Source organism: Ochlerotatus camptorhynchus, unplaced genomic scaffold (genome assembly GCF_037179485.1).
Source record: "Ochlerotatus camptorhynchus isolate MF236.1 unplaced genomic scaffold, CSIRO-AGI_Acam_v1.1 ptg000425l, whole genome shotgun sequence".
Lineage (NCBI taxonomy): Eukaryota > Metazoa > Arthropoda > Insecta > Diptera > Culicidae > Ochlerotatus > Ochlerotatus camptorhynchus.
In genome coordinates, this window is record NW_027040911.1 from 273,556 (window position 1) to 288,526 (window position 14,971).

The 14,971-nt window shown below is 46.1% G+C and overlaps 1 protein-coding gene across 1 annotated transcript in view; it reads left to right on the forward strand.

Moving 5' to 3' along the window:
- LOC135711207 (cytochrome P450 4c3-like) overlaps window positions 1-8,537 on the forward strand; it is a 49,306-nt gene extending 40,769 nt beyond the window's left edge. The window contains exons 3-5 of the mRNA XM_065233988.1: window positions 4,876-5,155; window positions 5,228-5,297; window positions 5,362-8,537. Of these exons, the coding sequence (XP_065090060.1) occupies window positions 4,876-5,155; window positions 5,228-5,297; window positions 5,362-6,301 (1,290 nt within the window). The 3' untranslated portion in view covers window positions 6,302-8,537. The remainder of the gene's footprint in view (window positions 1-4,875; window positions 5,156-5,227; window positions 5,298-5,361) is intronic.
- The last annotated feature ends 6,434 nt before the right edge of the window (window positions 8,538-14,971 follow it).

Genomic DNA, 14,971 nt, shown 5'->3' on the forward strand with positions numbered 1-14,971 from the left:
GCGACACCGAAAATGTCATGCCAATTTTCTTATAATGTTTAGAATCAAACCAAAATTTTAGGGTAGTTTTATACATATAATTACTTCAAAAATCAAAGGAAAAGTTAATCGATGGAGAGCCTTGAGTGTAAAATTGAACGCATTTTCGCTTGATGCCCTCCATCAAAGTCTTTACAGTGTCATCCGGTACCAGTTTCTCAGTTTTTTTTTCCATTTTCTTAACATGTCCTTCTCGTCTTTGACTGTCTTCTTGCTCTTGCGAAGTTCCCGCTTCATTATTGCCCAGTACTGCAGCTCCGGACAGTTTGGCGGATTCATGTCCTTTGGAACAAAATGGACAGAATTGGCCTCATACCACTCCAGGACACTTTTAAAATAGTGGCATGATGCCAAATCTGGCCAAAATAGCGGTCGTCGTGCTGCTGCAAGAACGGCAAAAGGCGCTTCTCGAGGCACTCAGATTTGTAGATCTCGCCATTTACTGTGCCCTTTGTCACGAAAGGCTCACTCCTCAGTCCGCAAGAGCAGATGGCCTGCCAAATGAGATATTTGAAGGCGAACTTCGACATTTTCTTCTTCTTGAATTTGTCGTCCACATCGAACTTGCTCTTGCCGGTGAAAAACTCCAACCCCGGAATTTGCTTAGAATCGGCTTTTATATACGTTTCGTCGTCCATCACACAGCAGCCATATTTTGTCAGCATCTTCTCGTAGAGCTTCCGTGCCCGAGTTTTAGCCGTCAATTGTTGCCGCTCATCGCGGTTTGGGAAGTTCTGTACCTTGTATGTATGTAGTCCAGCTCTCTTCTTTGCATTCTGGACGTAGCTCTGCGACATGCCGATCTTTTTAGCCAAATCACGGCTTGAGACGTTGGGATTTGCTTTAATCATCCGCTTCACCTTTCCCTCCGTCTTTTTGTTCTCCGGTCCCGGTTTTCTTCCAGCTCCTTTGCCGTGGTCCAACGTCAACCGCTCCTGGAACCGCTTCAACACTCTGGAGACGGTTGAATGGTGAATGTTCAACATTTTTCCCAACTACCGGTGCGACAGGTCAGGAAATTCCAGGTGTTTGGAAAGAATTTGTTCTCTCAACTCGCGTTGGTTCACCTCCATTTTCGTTGAATCGAAAAACACGACTTCGAGTTTGACAGCATGTACACAATACACATCAATGAGAAAGTGTGCAAAATTTGGTTGATTTTTACCCAATGGTAAAAAAGTTATGCCCTGTTGAATGTGTCGCAATAATTTCGTGTTCGCCCTTTAAGGTATGCGAAACTGCTGCACTGCTGAACTTCACAACGCTTTATTTGCTGACCAAAGATCTGACGAAAACATCTTTTTAGTGTGCATTTTAGGATGATAAAAAAATAAAACAGGTTATTCAATGTCCATTAAAACTGTAAAAAATAAAGGCAGAAAAAAAAGAAAACGAAAAATTGGTATACATACAGGGTGTTTGGTTCCGGGTTTTACATATTTTCAGACTGCTAAGTGAGTTATTCAACATTTGATGTTTTTTTTTGTATTGTCAACTTTGGTTAGCTATATTTTTTTTAATCTTAATGTGGTTTTCTGATTTCAACATACCAAATGAAAGATTAAAGTCTTAGCTATCAATGCTCTTTGAAACTCTTTGAACTCGATTAAAGTTAATTATCATACATTAAAATTGAAAAGTATGTTGAAAGTTTCAAAAAAACTGGTGAAATTTCATACATTGTAGTGTTTATAAGTTGAAAATTTTCATTTCTGTTTATTAAGTTGTTCTACAAAACATTTTCCATGCAGTTCCCTAGATTTGTGCCTTTGGTAGTAACCTTGTAGGCTTTATGGTTTCTTCGTAATTATTGATTTAAAACAGCCATAAAAACTTGTGACGTTTTCTTAAAATGCGCTATGGTCACCCTATTCGTTCGTACGTTCGGCTGTTGCAGTGGACTACGCACATGAAAATTTGGTGGAATGTTATTGTAAATGTTGAGCTACATTCTTAACTTTTGATTACCGCACATCTCCTGCGCCGAAAGAAAACATAACTGCGGAGATGTTTCGCGGTATCGAATATTGCTCAGTCTCAGCAGAAAACACAACGAGAGACACCGAATCGGCGAATTCTGAGAGCGGAAGGAAGAGAAGTAGGTAGTGGTAATTGGCAAATCAAAGTTGGCACACGTGGAGAATAGAAGAACTATGAAAGTGATGATGCCCTAGTAGCACGCCTGTTACAAATCAATTGGAGAAACTTATATACGACGTATTTCAGTCATAAACAAGTTGCTGTAACTTATTGTGATGAAAGTGTGCTACTCGGGTGGTTTCAAAATTTTCCACGGGGCAGTATACGAGTGCAATCTTAACATGCTTTTATTTTGCAAATGGAGCATTTTATTTAAATCTGGTTGCTCAGTGATACGCTATAGACAATAAATTATACGCAATATTCTTGGTAAACCTTATATATGGAAAACATGTTTTTTTTTAACTAGTTCGTTTATTTGGAAGGCTCAATCACGTTAGCTTTACGGAGCCGATAGTTCATTGTTCTTTGTTTGTAACAACATTCACTTAATTCTATGTCTAGTAGGAGTTGGGCCGAAACTCGCGGCTTACTCGAGGTAAGAGAGGTACATTGTCGAAGGATAGGATCAGGGGAGGAGCTTGGGTAAGGTTTCGTTGTCTCATCAGAGCGTTGTCACCAGTAAGAACGGTAGTGCGGTTCTAGTTTCGTCTGGAGTTCGATCGGCTATGGTGACCATGGAAAACATGTTGCCGCCATATTGGATTCCAAAATAGCGTCTGGAATCTATATCTGGCCTCTACACGTCGTCCATTTTCGGAAATTCCCACATTGTAGTGTATTTGACAGTTTTTCTTAAACTGATGGCCGCCATCTTGGATTTCAAAATGGCATCTGGCATCGATTTCCAGCCTCTACACGTCGTCCCCTTTCCAAAAATATCCATATTGTAGGGTATTTGACAGTTTTTCTTGAACCGATGGCCGCCATCTTGGATTCCAAAATGGCATCTGACATCGATTTCCGGCCTCTACACGTCATCCCTTTTCCGGTTCCTGTTCTCACATTGCACAGCAATGTGACAAGCTTTGGAGACATAACATATTAAGGAAGTTCATGTGTACACTAGCGCCGCGTAGTGTGAGAGTTCTGAAATAATATGACGATCATCCGAAAGGACTTAGTCACCTGAACAACTTTGCTGAAGACAGTAACCTTCTATATTGCCAGGTTCTCGAGATACAGCTTATACAGGAAATTTACTTGCACACTAGCGCCGCGTAGTGAGCGTGTTTTGAACTAATATGGCCATCATCCGAAAGGACTTGATCACCTGCACAACTTTGCTGAAAACAGCAACTTTCTATATGGCCAGGCTCTCGAGATACAGTTTATATAGGAATTGCACATGCACACTAGCGCTGCGTAATGAGAGAGTTCTGAACTAATATAGCCACCATCCGAAAGGACTTGGTCACCTGAACAACTTTGCTGAAGACAGTAACTTTCTATATGGTCAGGATCACGAAATATTCTATGTTGGAAATATGATCCATATATTATAGCGCCCGTCATAAGTAACATAAAAGTGAAGCGCCTCTAGCGGCGTAGATCCCAATTTAACCTGAATCCAATGGCACAGGCTTGTTGGTCTAACCCAGTACAGCAACTTTGTCGAAGACAGTATAGCTTTATGTATTGAAACAAATGAGATAATCCACTACAGCCCCATTAGTGAAAATCCCAAAAGCTGCTGTCAGTGACGATTTTCAATTTCGGTTGTCAAATCGGACGCCAATTGCTAATTTTTCTCTGAACTCACCTTCGTGACGATCTCGATTGTGTTTTGTCAACGTTGTCACTTTTAGACCATACAGGATGATTGGGGCGATTACCGCGTGATATATGCGGACAGATGTTTTCCACCATACCCTTGAAATTCTTTCAGCTACTGCCTCCCTGCGATTCAGAGAGCTTGTGAGATATATCCCTAGGTATCTCATCTTTGTTACCACCCGTATTGTAACGCCCAAAAGTGCCTTGGCGTGGAGGGTCCCGAGCAACTGTTATTGATAGATTACGCATTAGAACTTCGGTTTTGGATACATTGAGTTGCAAACCGAACGCCTCTAAGGCAGGAGTAAGGCTTGCAATAAGTCTTTCGATCTGCGATGGAAGAGTTAGCAATCCAAAAGGTATACAAACAACTTTGGCGATAGTGGACATCCTTGCACCATTGAAGTGAGGTGCGTTCCGTTAAGCAACACTTTACGATCCGATTTATTAGGTACACCGGTACTCCTAGCGCACGAAGTACTATGTGGTCGAAGGCTTGACAGAGATGTCACTTTACCTTTTCTCCATCGCTCATCTAGTATCTGTCTTACTATGAATACTTGATCTTCACTTCAGCGGAGCGGTTTGTGTGATGTAAGGACTCCGGGCCATGTCGGATCAGTTCCGATTGCGCTCCATATGTTCCCGCTGCTGTGTTATTTTTCAGTTGCGCGTTTCGCACTGGTTCCAAACCTGATAATAAAACGAATTCGCTATTAGTTAGGTTATCGCAATGTCCTTTATGTCGTCGCGAGCTGATTCGATTTGATGATTGACTTGGCGATATGCTCCATTGTTCATGCTTTTCTAAAACAAGAAACAATATTGTAACGTAGAGAAGATCGAATTCGCTAAACAAACTGCGATTGATAACCTAAACGCCCTAAACGCCAGCTCGACGATCGACGCTTCCAGCCCTGAAAAGCACAAACCTCCGTACATCATTCCGCTCCATACTTCCTTGCTTTATTTCCGCAATCATCCACTCATATTTCTTCCATGCCTACCTTCACATTGCAGCCCATTCTCGGCAGTCCACGTCACATCGAAAAGAGTCACGATTACGAGTTCCTGAAGCCATGGCTCGGCACCGGGCTTCTGACCAGCCAGGGCAAGAAATGGCACCCGCGCCGAAAGATCCTCACGCCGGCATTCCATTTCAAAATCCTGGACGACTTTGTCGACATCTTCCAGGAGCAGAGTGCCGTGCTGGTGCAGCGACTGGAGAAGGAACTCGGCAACGAGCAGGGCTTCAACTGCTTCCCGTACGTGACCCTGTGCGCACTGGATGTCGTTTGTGGTGAGTTTTCTGCGCGGGTAAACCTACGAAAAAAATGTTGAACTAATGGGGATTTTTTATTTCGGATTTCAGAAACTGCCATGGGTCGATTGATCAACGCTCAGAAGAACTCCGATTCGGAATACGTGAAGGCAGTCTATCAGTAAGTTGGGTGTTAATTTTATTAAAGGAATGTCATCAATTTCAACCCTTTCTTTCCAATTCAGAATCGGAAGCATCGTCCAGAACCGCCAGCAGAAGATCTGGCTGCAGCCGGATTTCATCTTCAAGCGTACCGAAGACTACCGTAACCACCAGCGATGCCTGTCGATCTTACACGAGTTCTCCAACCGGGTAATCCTCGAACGGAAAGAAGAGATCAAAAGGCTAAAGCTCTCCAACAATAACACCACCAAGAAGACCGCGGAAGCCAGCGGAGCTATTTTGGACGGTAACAACAACCCGGAAGAGTTTGGCCGCAAGAAGCGGTTGGCGTTCTTGGATCTGCTGATCGAGGCATCGCAAGACGGAACGGTACTATCGCACGAGGACATCCGCGAAGAGGTGGATACGTTCATGTTCGAAGGTCACGACACAACGTCGGCTGCCATTTCGTGGATTTTGCTTCTACTGGGCGCCGAGCCGTCGATCCAGGATCGCATCGTCGACGAAATCGATCACATCATGGGGGGCGATCGGAACCGCTTCCCCACCATGAACGAACTCAACGAAATGAAGTATCTCGAATGCTGCATCAAGGAAGGTCTCCGGCTGTACCCGAGCGTTCCGCTGATCGCCCGGAAACTGGTTGAGGACGTCCAGATCGAGGACTACACCATCCCTGCCGGTACGACAGCGATGATAGTGGTCTACCAGCTGCATCGCGATTCATCCGTGTTTCCCAATCCCGATAAGTTCAATCCGGATAACTTCCTGCCGGAGAACTGCCGCGGACGGCATCCGTACGCGTACATTCCGTTCAGTGCCGGACCGAGGAACTGCATTGGGCAGAAGTTTGCAGTGCTGGAGGAGAAGTCGATCATTTCGGCGGTGCTGCGAAAGTACCGGATCGAGGCGGTCGATCGGCGGGAGAATTTGACGCTCCTGGGGGAACTTATTCTGAGACCGAAGGATGGCTTACGGATAAAGATCAGTCGGCGGGATTGAACACACAGATACAGTGATTAGGCGTAATACGTTTTTTTATTATTATTAGTAATATTTTATTCCTTACGACCAATTTGCGATTTGTGTTTCTCATGACATAATTTTGGGTGTATAGATTTTGTATATTGGTTATGAATGACAATTGATTTTATGATGATGATGAGTGCAAGAGTAAGCAGCATTATATGAGTGAGAATTGGGTCGTTCGAACTACCTACCACTACACAGCTTGTACCATGATAGAGAAGTCAACTAGATAACTGTCCAGTGAAATAAATGTAATGAAACTAAAACTGGGAAGCTTTTATTTTTAAACAATGATGGCGGCTAATTGAATTCACAGTAAATTTCATTGATCCTGGATGATATATTTATTAAATGGGCGAATCAGTGATAGACGCAACTGAAAAAAGCCAAATTGGCCAAACACATTATCAAGCTGAGTCTTTCCCGGGCAAACTAAGTCCACTTGCCCAAACTTTATCAGTTGTCAAAATTCTATGCGGTAATTGGCCAGGCTACGTCTAGTTGTTTCGTTTTGTCAAACTGCATTACTGCCGCTATTGGCATAAGAGCAACCGTACCAGTCGTTGCCATTTGCGGCACTATTTTACTTACGCACAGTGTTTCCATTTTGGCTTAATCACTCCTCTCCACACCGGTCGTTGCTATCACAGTCATAAGTTAAGTTACCGTTTTCCACACCGGAAAAACAATCTTTTGGCGTTTATTCAAAATAGCAACCGTCTGATGCGTTGCTACCGGGTTGCTAAATTTATAAACTCACTACTTCCCAAGGTGCGGATTGCTATTTCCCCCACCTGAATAGCAACCCCCGGTACGCAAGTAGCCTTATGGTAGAGGTTGGTAAATGTGCCTTATTTACCCATTGGTACGGTTGCTCTAACAATCCTGAAGATGTCCTATCTGCCATCCATTGACGGCAATCGAATGTACAGGAAGGCAGCTTCCACACCTGCGTAGGATATCGCACCCATTCCACCGACAAACCGACATGAATGACCATAGCAAAAACAATAGAATTTCTGACCAAAACACACTACTGACATCTGGCTCCGTGTTCGCGCGAAATATTTAGCTAAGCCATGAGCCTGCATGCAAAAGTTATGAATTGGTTCGTGTCTGATCTATTCTGTACAAATTAAAAATCCTATGGTTTTGACAGTTCGGATCACTGTACATTAAAATCGGCCGTTTACGGTTTTCGGGCATAAGTCAGAATTAAATGTCATGTCGGTTTGTCGGTGCTTCAACTGCTGCTACATCCGCTGGTCTAGGCTCTGCACCGAGTTCTGGTCGTTTCCCGGTTACGCATTTCCAGAGGTCATCTCGGATCAGCAGGAATTCCACTTTCGATTTCCAGGTTGAATAATTGGATCCAGTAAGCTTGATAATTCCCAATCGTTCTATTTTGCTTTGATATTTGAATTTCTTCAATTTTCAATAGCGGAAAAATCTTGATAAATGCAGGGTTATTCTGCGTGGCGAATTATCCACAATATGGGTATTTTTTGGAATCAAGGTGACGTGTAGGGACCGGAAACCCATGTCTGACGCCATTTTAATTACATATGGCGGCTTCCGGTTAGAGAAAAACTGGGAAATTCTGCCAAATTCCCATCAATATGGGTATTTTTGGAATCGTGGTGACGTGTAGGGACCGGACATCGATGTCTGAGGCCGTTTTGAAATTCAATATGGCGGCCTCCGGTTGGAGAAAAACTTGGAAATTCTGTTAAATACCCCTTACTATGGGTATTTTTGGAAACGGGGTGACGTATATCGACCGGAAATCCAAGCCCGGCGCCATTTTGATATCCAAGATGGCGGCTTCCGATTAAATAAAAACTGGGATATTCTGTCAAGTACACCGCCTTATGAGTATTTTAGGAATCTTGGTGACGTGTTGGGACCGGAAATCGATGTCTCACGCCTTTTTTGAAATTCAAGATGGTGGCTTCCAGTTACAGAAAAATTGAAAAATACTACCAAATACCCCTCAATATAGGTATTGTTGCATTTTTAATTCAATATGGTGGCTTTTTGTTCGAGAAAAATTTGGGAATTCTGTCCAATTGAGGGGTAAATATGAACGGAAAACCCATCCGTATTTTTCTTTTTTTCTGTATTCGGAAGCCACCAATTGGATTTCAAAAAGGTGTCAGACATTGCTTTCCGGTCCCTACACGTCACCTCGATTCCAAACTGTTGGAGTAAATCGGTAACGCAGTGTGCTGATCACCTCCTTGGAGACCGAACGTCACCCCTAGCAACCTAAGTTTTCTTAAATAAACAACGGTGAAAAACTTTTCATTCCTGTTCAAGACTCCACTCAAGCTAGTCGTTAAATAAAATCCATTCTACTTTTAAACTTTGCTGTTCCGGTTCTTTCTAACCATCAAGAGGTTATGGGCGACTCACGCAAGGATTTGGTCCACGGGATCCCGCAGTTCTCGGGCACCGGTTTCGACAATTGGCAATTTCGAGTGGAGAAGTATCTGAAGTCCGTGAAGCTGTTGGATATCATCAAGAAGGATCCTCCGATGGAAGCGGCCGAGCTCACGAAGTTCCAGGAAGATGACGGTAAGGCGGCGTTCCTGCTGACGTCATTTGTTCATGACGATTTGCTGCATTTGGTGCGGGACAAGGAGACGTCCAAGGAGATGTGGATGAGCCTTGAATCCGCCTACGCCAAGAAGTCCGTCTCGTCGCAGACATTCGTCAGGAAGCAACTTGCGAAGCTACGAATGATGGAAGGTTCGTCTGTGAAAGATCACCTGAAAACCTTCGAAGAGCTGATCCGACAACTGAAGCTGGCCGGAGCGAAGCTTGAAGAGAACGATATTGTGTCCCAGCTGTTTGCTACCCTTCCCGAGTCGTTCGATCCGTTGGTTACGGCACTGGAAAATCTAGGTGAGGAAAACCTAAAACTGGATGTTGTTCGCGAGCGCCTTCTTGCCGAGGAGCTCAAGAAAACCGACCGGGCAGCGGATTCCTGCCAAGAGAAACCTGCAGCATTCCAAGGATCGAAGCAGAAGCCTGGTAAGTTCACCGGAAAGTGTAACCGTTGCCAGAAGAAGGGACACAAGGCCAAGGACTGTCGTGTGAAGTTGAAGACAGATGGAGCGCTGAAGCTAACGCTGCTGCTGGAGGTAAGGCGGTGGCTTTTATGACCGGGAGATGCTCCCAAACAAAGGACGAGGGAGCAGTTTCCTTTAAGCTGGATTCCGGAGCCTCGGACCACCTTGTGAATGTGAAGCACTGTTTCGCCGACCTCACGAAGCTGAAGCACCCTGTCGTCATAAACGTGGCGAAGGATGATCAATCCCTGATTTCCCGGCACAGTGGCACGATCAACGGCGTCAACAAGGAAGGTAACTATATCAGCTTGAAGAACGTCCTCTTCGTACCAGATCTTCGAGCGAACTTGCTATCTGTGAAGAAGATGGCAAAAGCGGATCTTGATGTCACATTCACGAAAAAGGAAGCGATCATGAAGCAAGGTCGTGACCTGATTGCGAGATGTCCCATGCGGGGCGATTTTTACGAGCTCGATCTCCGTGTCGATACGGTGGCGGCCAACATGTGTGGAGCTGTGACTGGTAACCTGTGGCATCGTCGACTGGCTCATTTGGGGAGCAAGAGTTTGCAGACACTCGCGAAGCATGGCATGGTAATAGGTATTCCCGAGAAACCAGATAAATTGGATTTTTGTGATGTTTGTGTTCTCGGAAAGCAGTGCCGAGAACCATTCACGGGTACTAGAGTCCGTGCTACAAGACCTCTAGAACGAGTGCACTCCGATGTGTGCGGTCCAATTACACCAGCGGCTTGGGATGATTCTCGGTACTTCGTCACCTTTATTGATGATTACACGCACTTTGCAGTAGTATATCCCATCAAGAAGAAGTCCGAGGTGTTCCAGAAGTTTCGAGAGTACGAGGCCATGGCGAGTGCCGCTCTGGGACATTCGATTTCAAAGCTGACTGTCGACCAAGGGCGCGAGTATTGCTCCAATGACCAGCGTGATTGGTACGTTTCCAAGGGGATCCAAGTCGAGCCAACCGCAGCGTACACACCACAGCAGAATGGAGTGTCCGAACGGTTCAATCGGACAATCGTCGAAAAGGTGCGTGCGATGCTGATTGAAGCCCAAACTCCGAAGAATCTGTGGAATGAAGCGGTTCTAGCGGCGGTATACCTGACAAACAGAAGTCCAACCACCGCGGTATCTGATTGGAAGACTCCTGCGGAAATGTGGACTGGTCACAAGCCGGACGTTAGTAAACTACGTGTGTTCGGCTGTAAAGCATTTGCTTGGGTGTCCACGGCACAGAGGAAGAAACTGGATCCGAAAAGCAAGCCTGCTGTGATGATCGGCTATGCGCCGAACGCCTACCGCCTGTGGAACAAAGAGAAGAAGCAGTTATTCCTAGCCAGAGATGTCAAGTTCAATGAAAACAGTTTTCCGTTTGCCACCCAGATCCGTGACGAAACTCCTTTGGTTGTTGCTCCGTACGAGTTCGAGGATCAAGATGAGGAAGACGTGCAAACCCCTGAACAGTCCGTTCAACCCGATGAGCCGCTGGTGGCTCAACATGACGACATCCTGACTGATGATGAAGAAGGCGAGGTTGAAGACGACGGTGTTGAAGAAACCGGAGCGCTCCCTTCGCAACTAGACCGTGGTTCAAACCTCGAAATGGAAACCCCGAGGCGCAGCGAACGGGAGCGCAGACTCCCCGGTAAGTTGAAAGAATTTCTGGTTGGAAAAATTTTCACTGCCGCGCAATCCCATTCTGCAGATGTTCCCCATAACGTTTCCGATGTACTATTTGACGGTTCCGTTGGACGAGATGAGGCCGAGCGTTCGATCTTCGATGTCCCGGAGGCGTACAAGGAGATCGCTGGACGAGCCGACGAAGCTCTTTGGCAGCAAGCGGTCCGTGAGGAACTGCAGTCGCTAGCGGACAACCATGCTTGGCGATTGGTGAGATGCCCTGCTGGTGTGGTTCCGCTCAAATCGAAATGGGTCTTCCGAATCAAGCCGGACGAGCATGGCGAACCGATCCGTTACAAGGCGCGCTTGGTGGCGAAGGGATTCCAACAGAAGCCCGGAGTCGACTACAACGAAACATATTCCCCCGTAGCAAAGTTAGCCACGATACGAACCGTTCTTGCTGTAGCAACCCACCGAAGGATGCACGTTCACCAACTCGATGTGAAGACCGCATTCCTCTACGGTGAGCTTGAAGAAGACGTCTACATGGCCATACCCGAAGGAGTTGCAGCACCGCCGAACTTCGTTTGCAAGCTGGATCGATCGCTGTACGGACTCAAGCAAAGCCCCCGCTGTTGGAACAACAAGCTAAACGACCTTCTACTGGATTTCGGCTTTACCCGTTCCCGGCATGATTACTGTCTATATACCAGGATCGACGATCGAGGGGGGGTATACATAATCATCTACGTGGACGATTTGCTCATTGCTGGCGATCGACTGGACCTGGTGAAGGAGATCAAGCGTGCTCTTTCCAAGAAGCTCCAGATGACGGATTGCGGCATGGTTAATCATTTCCTTGGAATGAAGATCCGATACGACCGCGCCACCGGATGCATGTACCTGGCGCAAGAAGCTGCTGTGGACCGTGTGCTGACGAAGTTCGGCATGCAAGACTGTAACCATGTCAAAACCCCAATGGAGAAAGGCTGTTTCCTGCCACCACAAGCTGCGAATCCTGTGTCGCATCCATACCGTCAATTGCTGGGCAGCCTGATGTATACGATGCTGTGTGTTCGACCGGACATATGCTACGCTGTTGGATACCTAGGGCGCTTCCAAGTTCAACCTGATGAGGCCCACTGGCAAGCCCTGAAGAGAGTGGTCCGTTACGTGAAGGGAACGAAGAACTTGAAGCTCCAGTACAAGCAAAACGACGACGCCGAGGCACTTGTCGGGTACGCAGACGCTGACTGGGCATCGGATGCTGAGGATAGGAAATCCGTTAGTGGCTTCGTCTTTAAGGTCTTTGGGAACACCGTGTCTTGGGCAAGCCGCAAGCAACAAACCGTTGCACTGTCGTCGTGTGAAGCCGAGTATGCAGCTTTAAGTGCCGCGGCCTCCGAAGGGCTGTGGCTGCACGGAATCCTTGAAGACCTGAAGCAAGTTCGACCGGACACGGCATTCAAGGTGTACGAAGACAACCGTGGGTGCATTGCAATGGCCACAAACACCGAAAGCAAGCGTGTCAAGCACATCGATGTAAAGCACCATTTTTTGCGCGACCATGTGGCACAAGGAAGACTTCAAATCGAAGCAATTGATACAGCAAACCAAATAGCAGACACGTTCACCAAGCCCCTGGAACCTGGACGTTTCCGCGAACTGAGGACCCTCCTAGGACTGACCGATTCAGGGGGGGTGTTGGAGTAAATCGGTAACGCAGTGTGCTGATCACCTCCTTGGAGACCGAACGTCACCCCTAGCAACCTAAGTTTTCTTAAATAAACAACGGTGAAAAACTTTTCATTCCTGTTCAAGACTCCACTCAAGCTAGTCGTTAAATAAAATCCATTCTACTTTTAAACTTTGCTGTTCCGGTTCTTTCTAACCATCAAGACAAACATACCCATATAGTGGTGTATTTGACAGTGTTTCTAAGTTTTTCTTCTATCGGAACCTACCATCGTGGATTTCAACATAGCGTCAGACGTGAATTTCCGGTCTCTACACATCAACACGATTTCATATTGAGGGATATTTGACAGTATTTTTATATTTGTCTCTACCTGGAAACCACTATTTGGATTTCAAAAAGGCGTCAGATATGGATTTCCGGGCTCTACACGTCATCCCGATTCCAAAAATACCCATGTTGTAGAGTATTTGACAGAACTTTCAGAGTTTTCTCCAACCGGAAGCCGCCATTTAGAATTTCAAAACGGACTCAGACATCGATTTCCGTTTCTCACACGTCTTCCCAACTCCAAAAATACCTGTATAGTGGGGTATTTGACAGAATTTCCAAGTTTTTCACCAACCGGAAGCCGCCATCTTGAATGTCAGAAAGACATCAGACATGGTTTTCAGTCCCTACACGTTACCTGGATTCCAAAAAATACCCATATTGAGGGGTATTTAATAGAATTTACAAGTTTTTCTCGAACCGGAAGCAGCCATCTTAAGCTTCAAAGATGCGTCAGACATCTATTTCCGGTACAACACGTCACCAAAATTCCAAAAATACCAATATTATGGATAATTTCACAGTACCTTCCAGGTTTTCTCTAACCGGAAGCCGCCATATTGAATTTCAGAAAGACGTCAGACATGGTTTTTCGGTCACTACACGTCAACACGAGTTCAAAAATACCCATATTGAGGGGTATTTTGAAGGAGATCGAAACAACTCGGTGAAATTATAATAATCCTAGTATGCTATAAATGTCAGTACGGCATCAATAAAGTATAGTTTAGTCTCATGTTTCAACCCAACCGGTAAAAAAAAAACAACTGATTTTTTTTTTCATGATGGAGAGATTGGTAATAATGAAACTCAACGGAGCGAACTACAGCGTCTGGAAAACCAAGGTTGAGTTCCTGCTAATTAGAGAAGACTTGTGGCAGTACATTACCGGTGACGGACCTGTGGACACCACGATTAATCCGGCCACTGAAGCTACCAGGGCAGCGTGGAACAGCGGTGACCAGAAGGCGCGGGCGACGATCGGCCTCCTGCTAGAGGATAACCAGCTGAACCTAATAAAGGACTGCAAAATGGCGAAAGTTACCTGGGAGAAGCTGCGGGGACATTACGAGAAGGCAACACTGACGTCCAAAGTGTCGATTCTCAAACGAATCTGCGAGAAGCGCTATTCCGACGGAGAAGACATCGAGCAGCACATTTTTTCGAGAGGCTGACGCCGACTGGAGAGGAACTGAGCAAGAGTCTACAGGTAGCTATGGTGCTCCGGAGTCTTCCGGAATCGTTCTCGACTCTGACCACGACGTTGGAAAGCAGGTGCGACGACGAGTTAACGCTGGATCTGGTCAAATCCAAGGTGGTCGACGAGGTGGCAAAACGTTGCTCGAGCGGCGGACTGGACTCGGTGCTCAAGACCCACGTGAAGCGGAAGCAAATTTTGTCTATCTCTGGCCGAGAAGCGGACAAGCGAACGGGAATCATCAGATGGCCAGCGAAACCAACCACGGGTACGAGCAGCTCGCGAAGAAACCCCGAAGAAGGAGTATTCGTTCGCGACGAGAGGAACTGCAACGGTATCAAATTCATGGATCGCTGATTCCGGCGCAACGTCGCGCATGTGTGTGGATCGGGCAATTTTTGTTGAGCTGAATGAGAGTCATAAGCAGGACGTGATTTTGGCCGATGGTGCTGTGACGAAGGCGGAAGGCATCGGTTCATGCCAGGTAACTATGCTGTCTCCGGAGGGTGAGCCATCAATAGTAACCCTCAAGGAGGTGCTGCTGGTACCGAATTTCGAATCGAGCTTGGTTTCCGTGAAGAAGCTGACGGCAAACGGAGCTACGGTCATTTTCGACGTCAACGGATGTCGAATCTTGAAGGACAAGAAGGTGATTGCGGCAGCAACGATTTCTGGAGGACTGTACTCCCTGAAGGTACCCCAGGA